General features: G+C 43.2%; 1 protein-coding gene across 1 annotated transcript; it reads right to left on the reverse strand.

Moving 5' to 3' along the window:
• Positions 1-1,929: 1,929 nt before the first annotated feature.
• Positions 1,930-12,901, reverse strand: u2af1 (U2 small nuclear RNA auxiliary factor 1). Its single transcript, XM_072685006.1, has 8 exons — positions 12,805-12,901; positions 8,805-8,892; positions 7,804-7,867; positions 6,646-6,695; positions 4,902-5,000; positions 4,262-4,395; positions 3,538-3,630; positions 1,930-2,266 (listed from the first exon to the last, which is right to left on the reverse strand). The coding sequence occupies exons 1-8, from the start codon at positions 12,846-12,848 to the stop codon at positions 2,146-2,148; spliced, it is 693 nt and encodes a 230-aa protein (XP_072541107.1). The 5' UTR covers positions 12,849-12,901; the 3' UTR covers positions 1,930-2,145.
• Positions 12,902-13,665: the final 764 nt, after the last annotated feature.

Below are 13,665 nucleotides of genomic sequence, written 5' to 3' on the forward strand. Positions count from 1 at the left end.
GTTTTAAAGCCCAGTCCCACACTTCATTATAAAGCCCCCTTCATTTGTGCAACTTAATAAAACCCATTCACACACAAGGTGGAGACGTTTGCTGTGGTTCTATGCCCCAGCCAAACCCATGGAAAGCCATTCAAAACCTTACCAAAATAAGCCAGACACTTAAAGGTCCACCTTGTTTCTCCACCTTTGAGAAACCATTCCTGGGTTTTACTGCCTGAAATATGTTAAATACGTTGGGTATCACTACCTTTTATCTGATACAGGAGCACTGATGCTGTATAATTAGACCCTCTTTACTACAAGCTCAGTCCTAGACTCAATCCATGACCCTAACTGGGTTGCTACATGGGGTCAGTCTGCCTTTCCTTTTGTTTTTCTTACGGTTTTAAGATTCTTTTAATTGCTTTAGTCATGTCGGCAACTCCTCACCAGTCCCCATAAGCAAACCCTCCTCCACAGAGATTCCTCAGGAATTTCATTTTGGCTATAATCATTACTGGTATTTTCATTCCAAAATAACAGTAATACAGATTTGCGTATACAACGCCCCATGTAGACAGAAATGAGATGGAACATTTTCTTTAAGACAGAAATAGTGTCAGAAATCCATGTTATATCAGGAGATCCATCCCTCACTGTTAAAAATAGCCAAAATAATGAAATCACTAACGAAGTGTTTGAAATGGTTAATTGGGAAGAAATGTATACAAAAGATTTACTCCCCAAACAACCAGTAAACCTACATGTGAGACAGTTAGAGTTGTATGGCCACAGTGACATGTTCAGAGGCCATATGTCCACACACATTCAGGTGGTTGGGGTATGGGCAAAGAAGCGAACATTAAGCTTTTGAAATGTCCTTAAAAAAGTCCGGACCTCAACTCTATAGAAATTATGTGGAGGGTGCTAAGATAAAGATCAGGTTCAAGCCAGGAAACCAAAACCTTTTCTTGAATTATCCAACCAGAATTCTACCAGAAGAATTCTGCTGAGGGCTACCAAAAGCATCTGGTCAAGGTGCAATATGCTAAAGGGACATTTAATCCACTATTAGGTGTGCTGTGTGTATATTCTTGAGCCTGTATGTATACTGATAATCCCATGTTGATTTCAGAACCCCTTCAAAAACCACTTGTTTTTATCTGTATGTGTGTGTGTATATATAATCACTGAAAGCCCTATACTGCCATGACAGAATGATAGAAGTCTATTTGAACTTGCAACCACTAGTGCAGCTTTTCAGAGGCATTAAACACATTGGATGCATGGTTTTCATCACTACCACGGTCAACTATTCTGCCTAAGCAGTTTGTCTAAAATGGAGCATCACACCAAACCACTATGAACGACGTAAATTACACAGAAATTTGGGGGAAAAGTGGTGGAATTCCCTTTCAAATTTACATAACATCAGCAAAGTCAAGGGCAGTCATTGTTTATATTTTTGGGATAGATGTAACTCTGGCAGCTCTTTATATTGTGGCAGTATTGCACCAAGAATGGACCAACAGAAATGCTCCAAAATGACTTATACTGACTTCCACTGAAAGCTAAAAAGGTCTTTTCCTCCTCCTGTAAAGTTGCCATTTGGATCTGAAACACGAGTGAATCAACAGAAGCTAGCAGTCAAGGTCTTGCTATAGATGCAGCAAAATGATAATAATAATAATAATAATAATAATAAAAAAAGCCATGAGGCAAGTCAGCTGTTAGTAAACCAAAGGTGGCAAACTTTGACAGTGTGAATCTGGGAGTCAACATTTCATGATCAACCACTTTAAATGTTCCAAAATGACTTTCTATTGACGCCCATCGAAAGCTTAAAAAAAAAAAGAAAAAAGAAAAAGTATTTTCTTTCCTTTTGGAGAGGTTTTCACATGACAGCAACAATACATTACCCAGTAAACCCTCACATAATGAGTTCACTACTACAGTACTACAGAGATTTTTTATTCAGAAACCAAAATTATGTCTGTAAAAAGGATACAGGACAAGTACGCAAGGGGAGGGCTACCAAAAAAGAAAAAGAAAAAGTAAAAGTCAACTGATGTAAAAACAAGTAACATTTGTTACGTTTTTTTGCCATTCGGGCTGAAGACAACCACTGGAGGGCAGAGTGTGAGCGTGAAGAAGAGATGGATGGTTTTAAAATCTTCCGGAGCGTTCTCTATCCCGGGACCTCCGCCGCTCGCGTTCTCGTCCACCTCCACGGTTGCGTTCACGGGAGCGGGAGCGGCGCTCACGAGAGCGAGAGCGGGAACGATGCCTGAAAGACATTAAAGAAATTATTTTACTCCCTTTCTTTCTTCCTCTCACACACACAACTTTGTCTAAAACACATCTTTGCTTAATTTCAGAAAGCAAGTTAGGAGATTAAATAAATGGTCCTTATTTTTAAAAGAAGGGACTACATGGCGATCTTCCACAAAGGCTATAAACCTACTGCACAGGGAAACCTCCACAAGTCAGACCTACATTCCTGGTGTCCAGTTCTGACAGATTTTAACAAGATACTCAAGAACTGCTGTTTTTTTCCCGGTTCTGTATTACAGTACATCCCAGAAACATAAAAGCACAAGCATTTACTTTTATTGCTCACAATTGAATATGATGCTTTTCCATCACAAAACACAAGTGCCTTGAAATAAGTAATGAAGGACAATTAGGGGTGCATTACAAAAAAAAAAAAAAGCCAAGAGGTAGGTCATCTCTAACTACACTCATTTTAGTTGCCGGCCCACATTACACTCAGTCCTAATTGTAGTGGACAGCAGACATGGTGAAAATGTTGACCTCTGTTTGCTTCTTAGCCTACAGTTTAGCCATTTTGGTATCATGAGCTAGAATGTGATTAAAAGGTAAAGGTGCACGTATTTGTCACTGTACAGTGTACACTGCACAGCGAAATGTGTCCTCCGCATTTAACCCATCTGTGAACACACACACGTCAACTAGGGGCAGTGAGTACACAGAGAGGGTAAAGGGCCTTGCTCAAGGGCCCAACAGTGGCAGCTTGTCGAGCCTGGGTATCGAACTCACAACCCTGTTGCACCTTATTAATCAATATCAGCAGTTAATATTCATTTATTAACTGCTCATGCAATATCAGAGTTGCTGAAAGTGCCTAGAGAAAAATCACAAAGTGCTTAATTCTGTGTGACCTAACAGATGCTTACAACTGGTTAGATTAGTTCTATATAATCACAACCCAGGATTACAGCACCATTCAGGCCCTGTTTAGCACCAAGAAGCTTCTGGAAAACGCTGTCCAGACTCTTCCTAAAGAATCACTGTTCAGTCAATTGCTTTTGCTGCCCTTATCAGCACGGTCAACTACACTGTGCAGTGGCCCTCTGAAGAAAACTCAACCAGAATGAGGTCACTCACTACCACAGGGGTTTCCTTTGCCTCGCCGTGGCCACTGTATGGTCAGCACATTTATAGATTTATCCTACTTTAAACACACTAGACCCAGCACATGAGGAGCCTGTTAATTAGCCAAGTTAACCAAGTTACGACTCAATCTGAGAAACACACCTCTTCCTTCGGCGGCCGTACAGCTCTCTCCTGAGTTCTCGTGAGATCGGCTTTAGGTGCATGAAATTGCAGAAGCCACCTCGAGTGCACTCTCTAGGGGAAGACAGAGGAACTACGGTTAGTCACTGTGAGGGAAGAGCACAGTGGAGCACAACTTTTCTTTTTGGACCAGACCCTGTAGAATTTTATGACGCAATAAAAGTAGCATCCACCCTTACGTTATGCTATATTGGGGATATATATATGGGGATGTGTGAAAACACAAGTTAACTGCCAGAGACACACAAACCCATTAACGGCTGTGTTTAGTAGTCAGAAGAGAAGGATAGATTAAAAGCATATTCCTCACGGTGTGGCTGCACAGTGCTAGTGTCTTTACTACCATTTATACATCAATTTATTTATTACTTTAGGAACGTAACTGTAAATGCATGTCACAAGCCATTTTTTTTATTTTTTTAAAACACATTAAGACATACACATGTTGGGGGTAAATGGGAATGTACCACGCCTGGCAATAAACAGGGGAGGTCAAGAAGAAAAGCATGAAACCGTGCAGAAATTCATCCTCCAAGACTGGACTTCCCTTCCCCTGGTGTGGAGTCAACATAAACATCCACAGACATTTCTCAGAAAGTAAATCAGTTTACAACAGAGATGAGCATGAGGGTGTTTTCTCAATATATAGTCTGTGGTGTAGTTCACTGGATGTAGCACTACTCACCCCATTTCATACTGCCTGCAGCAGGCCTCCCTAAAGTCTGTGACTGGAGAAAGCTCAGCATGGATGGGCTGCCCGTTAAACCAGCGGTTGTTGAGGTTCAGCACAGCCTTCTCAGCATCCTCCTCACGACGGAACTGCAGACAGCCAAACATAACTTTGACAATGTGCAAAATGCTCCAAGACACATCCAGAAACAAGTGTTTGCTAGTGAGATTTTGCAGACGTTAAAATAGCTTAATAATGTTTTTAACGGCTGTGTAATGATGCACAGCTATTCCAACAGACTGCCATCCACTACAGGCATAATAAACACTGATGTGGCTTTTTTTCGTTTCATATTTGAAATAAATAAAGAAATTAAATACACTAGCTCTACAGACAGAACTTTAGATGACACTGGTGCTGTGAAAGGAAAATTCCTCATGGTTAGATAGTTAATTAACAGTCAACACACTCAAACACCTCCACGCAGCCCAAGAAAACAAAATTACTCCCCCATTCAACTCAAATGAGGCCGTCTGGTCAATAATTAATCTATAAAAAAGATGCTATTAAGGTGTAACTGGTCACAAATCAACCTTTCTGGAGTTTACCAGAGCCTGAATGCCCCTTTTGCTCATTTGGTTCTTGCTTGACTCACCTTCACATAGACATTCCCCACCAAGTGATCACCCAGATTATCACACACGTTCATCTCCTCCACCTCGCCATACTTTTCCTCCATCTCTGTGAAGACCTCCTAAAAAGCAGCATAAAAAAAAAATAAGATAGTGATCAACAACAAGCGCTGTAAACCCTGTGCCTCAGAAAGTCTGCTCAGAAAGAATGGGGACCACTGAAGGCTGGGTTCCCAGCTAGTGCAGACAGACATTGACACGGCAGAGTTGTTCACAGTATAAACCCGCACAGTACAAACGAGGTACAAGGAGGAAACAGACCCCAGTTGGGATTGCACATATGACTCAATAAAGTTACACGATCTCCTTTTCTCAAGATAACGTTATATAATATTAGCATAAACTTACGTGACCCATTAAACCTCGTCATGTTATATAAAAGTGTAAACACACTGATCACACAAACACCATGGAGCTGGTTGGTGTTGATCAATAAGGAACAGGTGGTTGTCAGAATTGGTTTACAGACTGAGAAGTCCGTGGCATTTATACATCCTGAAAGGCAGCAGCATCAGTTTGGCCAATGAACAGTCAAGGCACGTCTGCAGTACAACAGTTTTAAACTACTGGAGTAGTTTGCGCCGTATTGTCTGCAATTATGTTACTTTGGCAATGTGCCCTATGGTGCAGTAGGCATGAACCAGCCTTAAAACACAAATAAAATTCCATACCATTTCAATTAGTGTTGCCCTGATAACGTTTACGTTTATTTATTTATTATTTATTTACTTTTTACATGGTTGTTTAAATGTTTGGTTTCCGCAAAGTCAAAAATGTTCTAATAAAGTTAATAAATATAAATGATAAATCATAAATAATCATAAATAATTCTTACCATTGAACAGACATTTAATGGAACTTTTTAAGCAGCTTGCTTAAAGGAAACACACTGAAGTTTAGTAGCTTTACACAGAGACGAGTACCTCAATGTGAAATTTGCTGCAGAAGCACTTCTTGTTTCTAAACTGGCATTTTATTTTTACTGCTCTCAAATGTGAATTTAGATGTTTAAATGTGAATTTGGTCAAACTTAGCAAGATCATGCTTCCCATGTGTTTCTGCATTGTGGCAACTTACATTGTGTCATAGCAATCAAACTTTACTAATGTAACTTTCTTACTCGACCAGTAAATGCTTTTCTTTCAAGCTAATCAGATCTTATTTGTGATAAAATAAGTGTTGGACACAAGGAAACCATATTGCCACTCGACAGCCAATGTGATGCTTAACAGCAGTTTCACGTTTACTATAGGCAGCAACACAGTGCAGCCCAAGAGTGTAATTTTCTTCAGATTTTCGATTATCTACACAAACAATTGGCACGACAATGTCTGACAGAGCACAAAGTTTTTTTTTTTTTGGAGTAAAGGCATGAGAACTGCATCAGACAGAATAAACCTCTTACTGTTCCACTGCCTACGAGTAAAACTGTTCAATACTGTGAGAACTGTTACGTAATGGTTTCAGCATTATAGTCAGGGAAAGCTGGGCACCAAAGTTAGCCAGCTAAGCAACATTGGGTTATGGAACCTGATCAACTGAAATTAGTGCCTGAGGAAGACAAACATCTAGTAATAATTTATTTATATTTATTAATAATTATATACATTTAATTTATAACCAGATCATTACATTTCCCCACACACCTAAAAACACAGCAACTGTATTCACAATCAACTAAAGTCCTGCTGGGACCAAACGGCTCACCTCAAAGAACTCATCATAGTGCTCCTGCATCTCCACATCACTAACCGCATCTGGAGGAAGAGAGAACACAGGGTCAGAAAATATGCAGTCTAAATCTGTTTGAGTTGCCTAAAGGGTGGTTATCCACCTTGAGATCTGAAGCAGAGCACTGTTTAATTACTGGGGATTTATTTTTTATGAATTTATTTTATTAATTTATATTTATTTTACTGCATCGTATCAAGCATGGGTTTGCTTGCGTCTAGAGCAGGGGGCAGCAACCCTAATGACTGTACATAATCTCAGTACATACTAATGCCCAGTATGGGCTAATATTAGTTTCTGTGTATAAAATCTGAACATATGGAACAGTTATTAAATTTATCGTCTCAGAACTTGCCTACAGCTTAAACAAGACGAGACCGACAGGAATAATAAAAGGTCCAAGTGTTGCGCAGTTTTACTAACCGTTATTATTGAATTCTACACATGTACCCACAAGATTTTAAGAAACCCACATGTACGTTGCTGATCACTTGTCTAGAGTGCTCTGGTCACTAAAGCCCAGCTTATGTTTACAATATTGTAATTTCTGAAGCCCCTAAAACTGAAAAATGTAAACACTACACTATACAAATTTAAGCCACTTTTAGTGTCACTGTTCAAAAACACTGCACAATACAAAGTCCTTGTATATAATAACCAACACAACACACCTACACCAAACAGCCATAACATTAGCACCACCTGCCTAATACTGACTAGGTCATCTTTGTGCCACCACAACGGATCTGACGATTCAAGGCATGGACTCCACAGATCCTTCAAGTCCTATAAGTTGTGAGGTGGGGCCTCCATTGATCTCATCAATGAGACCCTGTGGTCTGTTCAACAGTTGACCGTTCTTGGAGCACATTTGGTATGCACTGACTACTGTACGCCAGAAAAGAAAAGACCAACAGGACCTGCCTGATGTTTTGAAGATGCTTTGACCCAGATGTCTAGCAATCACAGTTTGCCCCTTTGTTAAAGCAGCTCAGACTCATCACTAGCTGCCTAATTTATACTCTGACAGATGCCACTGTAGATGAGGATAATCAGTGTTTTCCACTTCATCTGTTAGGTATGGCTGATCAGTGTATATAGTGCGCACACACACAGGAATGAATGAAGACTTACTTAATCCATCAGCAGACTGGGCAGTGTTTTGAGGGTTGCGGTATATGTTCAGGAGGGCAATAGTCTGCAACACAGGAGAGGACAAAAACACCACACATTAAAGACTCATGCCATGGAGGTCGGTCTACACTGAGCTACTTTAACACGTACATATCAGATATGCTTTTCTAAGCATATCATGGATATTAACGCTTGAAAAATATTGACCTACTGCACGTTTCATTACAAAGAGTGAAATTAATCCTGATAAACTGGATGATGGGCAGCATGTATTAAGGCAATGTATCAAGTATGAGACAGTATCTGGATAGCAGTTTTTAAAATCTGCTGCACAAATATGGTGCCTTTTGTCTGTGTGTCTAAATACTGTGATAAATAGAGACTGAGAGCTGTTTCGCTTTCTTTCACTGGAGAACAGGGATTTGGTCCCTGTGCTCATGCAGAGGCACACCTACACGTTAAATGTTAGTTGCTATGAATCATTTAAGCTAATTCCTAATACTAGAAACATCACACAGTAATAACAGAAGAACGAAATTCTAATATTAAATGCTCTCATAAGTGACTAGAACTGCTTAAAGCTCATTTTATCTCGAACGCTCCTGCTCTTCAACGTACAAGTTAGATGAGCTAATAGTAAGTCTGGTGCGTTTTGTCTGTGTATAAAAATACTGTGATGAACAGCATGAAAATCTCTTTAAATATTGTGCAAACATCTCTCTGTTGTACTCAATGTAAAGCACAATAAGCCTTTCAAATGCTGTATACACTCAACTACGCAAGCAAAAATTAACACCATTCAATTAATCGGCACAGAAGTAAACTAAATTGAATCACACTGTTAATTTTCTACTTTGTAGATATTATTGTTATAATAGAGCATGGTGCATTTACTCTTTCTCTGATACGGTGCTGTTCTGTACTTGCGGTGTGAATGGACTCATTCTGGTCTCACATTCAGTGAAAAAAATGGGGACAAACACTCTGAATGTGGGTCCTACCTGGCTGAAGGTGGGCTTGTTGTGGAGTCTGGAGCACCTGTCCCCATGGCGGCACGCTCCGATTTTGAAGTAGAAAGAGCAGTTTACTCTGGGGAAAGAGTGAAAAAAAAAGAATGCACAATGTAATCAATAAAAAACTGACAAAACAAGACATTTCTGGTCTGTTAACAAATCAATTCAAATCCCTCCAAGACTAAGAGTAAAGTAGCAGGATCACTACAGTTCTTCAAGAGGAAACGATGATCCCACTTTATTTACTTACTTACTTACTTATTATTGCACCTCGTTATACTTAAAGTCTACGCACTAGGGCTGGGCAATATGATAAAAATACTACATCACGATATTTAAAGACATTTTTCTTGATATCAGTAGCGTCAGATTCTTAAAAACTGCTTCTCAGATACGCTCCTGTACTGAATACAGTGATTTATACGCAACATCTGCTGCTCTTCATCTAATTAAACCATCCTAATTACACTGTTTATAACAAAACCTGCATCTAATCAGTGTTTATTAAGCACTAACAATATCCTCTATATGCTTAGAGAAACATATCGCGTATCACAATATTGCCCAGCTCTACTAAGCACCCTGTCTCGTGCTTTATCTAGTGACCCTGCACTATTGTGTTCTGCACCGGAAGACTTACCCCTACAGTGTTTGGTAGCACTGTACAGGCCTGTATTAGTAGAACGATGTTTAATAATCTGACTGCTTCTTTTAAAACTGTTTAACACGCTTTTACATGAGGTGTTCAATTAATACAGGTTATTTAATACGAGCTTCTAAAAGTAGGCCTTGATGCTCAATCCATCACACACCCCACTACCCCACAGGTAGAAACACACAGCTAATATCAAACCACTGTGAGTGTGTGTTGTTACATGATAGACGGATCATGGATGGGTAAATCAGGTGAGCTGGTGGTAGACCTGAACACATCCACACTGTGCTGGCCGCTGGGGACGTCCAGGAGAACCCAGGAACCAAGCTTTGTACTTCAGACTAGCTCACAAGATCTCCCCTACGTTCTGGTTTCGTTTTACTGGATTTATGTTCATCTGATCTGGAGTTTCAACAAGCAACAACACTCGGCAGCGTGGGTTCCCCTCACTGGAGAACACGGGTTGGTTCCTGGGTTTGTCCAGAAACACAGAGGGAGGGAGGGAGGGAGGGAGCGCAGTGTGGGTCTCTCTCAGACACTGATCTGGTTCATGGGTTCATCCAGAGACAGTGAGAGCAGGCTGTTTGGGGTTTTACCCCCATTGGAGAACAGGGGTTTGGTCCCTGTGTTCATCCAGAGACAGTGAGGGCAGGCTGTTTGGGGTTTTACCCCCAATGAAGAACAGGGGTTTGGTCCCTGTGTTCATCCAGAGACAGGGAGGGCAGGCTGTTTGGGGTTTTACCCCCATTGGAGAACAGGGGTTTGGTCCCTGTGTTCATCCAGAGACAGTGAGAGCAGGCTGTTTGGGGTTTTACCCCCATTGGAGAACAGGGGTTTGGTCCCTGTGTTCATCCAGAGACAGTGAGAGCAGGCTGTTTGGGGTTTTACCCCCATTGGAGAACAGGGGTTTGGTCCCTGTGTTCATCCAGAGACAGTGAGAGCAGGCTGTTTGGGGTTTTACCCCCATTGGAGAACAGGGGTTTGGTCCCTGTGTTCATCCAGAGGCAGTGAGGGCAGGCTGTTTGGGGTTTTACCCCCATTGGAGAACAGGGGTTTGGTCCCTGTGTTCATCCAGAGGCAGGGAGGGCAGCCTGTTTGGGGTTTTACCCCCATTGGAGAACAGGGGTTTGGTCCCTGTGTTCATCCAGAGGCAGTGAGAGCAGGCTGTTTGGGGTTTAACCCCCATTGGAGAACAGGGGTTTGGTCCCTGTGTTCATCCAGAGGCAGGGAGGGCAGGCTGTTTGGGGTTTAACCCCCATTGGAGAACAGGGGTTTGGTCCCTGTGTTCATCCAGAGGCAGGGAGGGCAGGCTGTTTGGGGTTTTACCCCCATTGGAGAACAGGGGTTTGGTCCCTGTGTTCATCCAGAGACAGTGAGGGCAGGCTGTTTGGGGTTTTACCCCCATTGGAGAACAGGGGTTCGGTCCCTGTGTTCATCCAGAGACAGTGAGAGCAGGCTGTTTGGGGTTTTACCCCCACTGGAGAACAGGGGTTCGGTCCCTGTGTTCATCCAGAGACAGTGAGAGCTGGCTGTTTGGGGTTTTACCCCCATTGGAGAACAGGGGTTCGGTCCCTGTGTTCATCCAGAGACAGTGAGGGCAGGCTGTTTGGGGTTTTACCCCCATTGGAGAACAGGGGTTCGGTCCCTGTGTTCATCCAGAGACAGTGAGAGCAGGCTGTTTGGGGTTTTACCCCCATTGGAGAACAGGGGTTTGGTCCCTGTGTTCATCCAGAGACAGTGAGGGCAGGCTGTTTGGGGTTTTACCCCCATTGGAGAACAGGGGTTTGGTCCCTGTGTTCATCCAGAGACAGTGAGGGCAGGCTGTTTGGGGTTTTACCCCCATTGGAGAACAGGGGTTTGGTCCCTGTGTTCATCCAGAGACAGTGAGAGCAGGCTGTTTGGGGTTTTACCCCCATTGGAGAACAGGGGTTCGGTCCCTGTGTTCATCCAGAGGCAGGGAGGGCAGGCTGTTTGGGGTTTTACCCCCATTGGAGAACAGGGGTTCGGTCCCTGTGTTCATCCAGAGGCAGGGAGGGCAGGCTGTTTGGGGTTTTACCCCCATTGGAGAACAGGGGTTCGGTCCCTGTGTTCATCCAGAGACAGTGAGAGCAGGCTGTTTGGGGTTTTACCCCCATTGGAGAACAGGGGTTTGGTCCCTGTGTTCATCCAGAGACAGTGAGGGCAGGCTGTTTGGGGTTTTACCCCCATTGGAGAACAGGGGTTCGGTCCCTGTGTTCATCCAGAGGCAGGGAGGGCAGGCTGTTTGGGGTTTTACCCCCATTGGAGAACAGGGGTTCGGTCCCTGTGTTCATCCAGAGACAGTGAGAGCAGGCTGTTTGGGGTTTTACCCCCATTGGAGAACAGGGGTTTGGTCCCTGTGTTCATCCAGAGACAGTGAGGGCAGGCTGTTTGGGGTTTTACCCCCATTGGAGAACAGGGGTTTGGTCCCTGTGTTCATCCAGAGGCAGTGAGAGCAGGCTGTTTGGGGTTTTACCCCCATTGGAGAACAGGGGTTTGGTCCCTGTGTTCATCCAGAGGCAGGGAGGGCAGGCTGTTTGGGGTTTTACCCCCATTGGAGAACAGGGGTTTGGTCCCTGTGTTCATCCAGAGACAGTGAGGGCAGGCTGTTTGGGGTTTTACCCCCATTGGAGAACAGGGGTTTGGTCCCTGATCAGCAAAATCCTGATGTTATTCGCTCTTATGTGTCTAGAACAAGTTAAAGCTCATTATCTAGAACGCTCCTCCTCTTCAACTCACCAGCTAGCCAGCTAGCCAATAGCTAAGTTAGCTAGCTAGCACTAACATTACTATCTATAGCTAATATTACTTAGCTAAATGCTTCTAAAATCAGAGTAAAACATACTTACATATTATATTTACTGTAATAATAGTGATAGCTACATCAGAGAGACACGGCGAGGTTACCTTTGAGACACAGCACCTAAGCACTGCGCCAAATATCAGCTAGGCTAATGACTATGCTAAGCTAATGCTAAAACCTTAGATTAGGCCGGTCTGTGAGCACCGTGGTTCTCCGACGATCTCTCAGATTACATTAGAAATAAGCCACGATTTGCACCCCAGCTAAATGACCACACTATTGATTTATTTAGCTAACTAACTTTAAGGCTTAGCGTGATCAGCTGGGTAGCTAGCTATAGCGCTAGCAGCTATGGCTAACGTGCTAGCTAGCTAGCATCTCTCCACACCACTGCTGCATGCTGCTGCAATAAGGCATTAAGCTCGTTAATTAAGCTCCAGTTTGAGATGCTGCCGTTGAGAGGAGCTCTGCAGAGAACACAGCATCTACAAAAGCATAGAAATGGCACTTACTTGTCCTTCTCTGTGCCGAAGATTGAAGCCAAATACTCAGCCATGTTCAACAAAAACCGCACACGGCGCGGGTTCTTCTGCGCCCGGTCAGCGGCTCGTCATAATACGGCACAGCGCCGCCCGCAGGCAGAGGGTGCACACAGCAAATGTGCACATGTGTGTGAACGCCCCCTTTTCACTGAATGCAGTAGGCAGCTACTTTACGTTGCATGACTTGCTGGCATTGATGTGCAAATGCACACGCACACACAGCTGGTCTGGTCTCTGGAGAGAGGTCAGAATCAGAATCTCTTTAGTTCACCAAGTATGTTACACATACAAGGAATTTGTCCTGGTGAGAGCAACACGTATGACAAGTAACACACACACAAAAAAAAACACAGAACACAGATTATTTACAGTATTAAACTAAAGGAAAATGACACTGAACAATAAATAGGGTAGGGGATAAATTAAAAAAAGTAAAAAGTAAAAGGTGCGAAATGCGTCCTCCGCATTTAACCCATCTGGTAGTGAACACACACTCACACTCACACATGTGTTAGGGGCAGTGAGTACACACACACACACACACACACACACACACACACACACACACACACACCCAGAGCAGTGGGCAGGCGACTCCAGCGCCCGGGGAGCAGAGAGGGTAAAGGGCCTTGCTCAAGGGCCCAACAGTGGCAGCTTGCCGAGCCCAGGAATCGAACCCACAACCCTGTTATCGATATCCCAGCGCTCTTACCGCTGAGCCACCACTGCCCCATGTAGTACTAAGGTACAAACATGAACCTACTGGCACCATGCTGCCTAATGCCAGGCGTGGGCTAGTAGAGGGGTATAAAGCCCCCCCCCCCCCCCCCA

Source organism: Salminus brasiliensis, chromosome 8 (assembly GCF_030463535.1).
Source record: "Salminus brasiliensis chromosome 8, fSalBra1.hap2, whole genome shotgun sequence".
Lineage (NCBI taxonomy): Eukaryota > Metazoa > Chordata > Actinopteri > Characiformes > Bryconidae > Salminus > Salminus brasiliensis.

Excerpts from the sequence above, each read along its gene's own strand:
- u2af1 (XM_072685006.1), bottom strand. The coding sequence starts at position 12,848 with ATGGCTGAGTATTTGGCTTCAATCTTCGGCACAGAGAAGGACAA. Across the intron at positions 3,631-4,261 it reads TGCAGGCAGTATGAAATGGG|AGAGTGCACTCGAGGTGGCT; the intron begins GTGAGTAGTGCT and ends GTCTTCCCCTAG. Across the intron at positions 2,267-3,537 it reads TACGGCCGCCGAAGGAAGAG|GCATCGTTCCCGCTCTCGCT; the intron begins GTGTGTTTCTCA and ends AATGTCTTTCAG.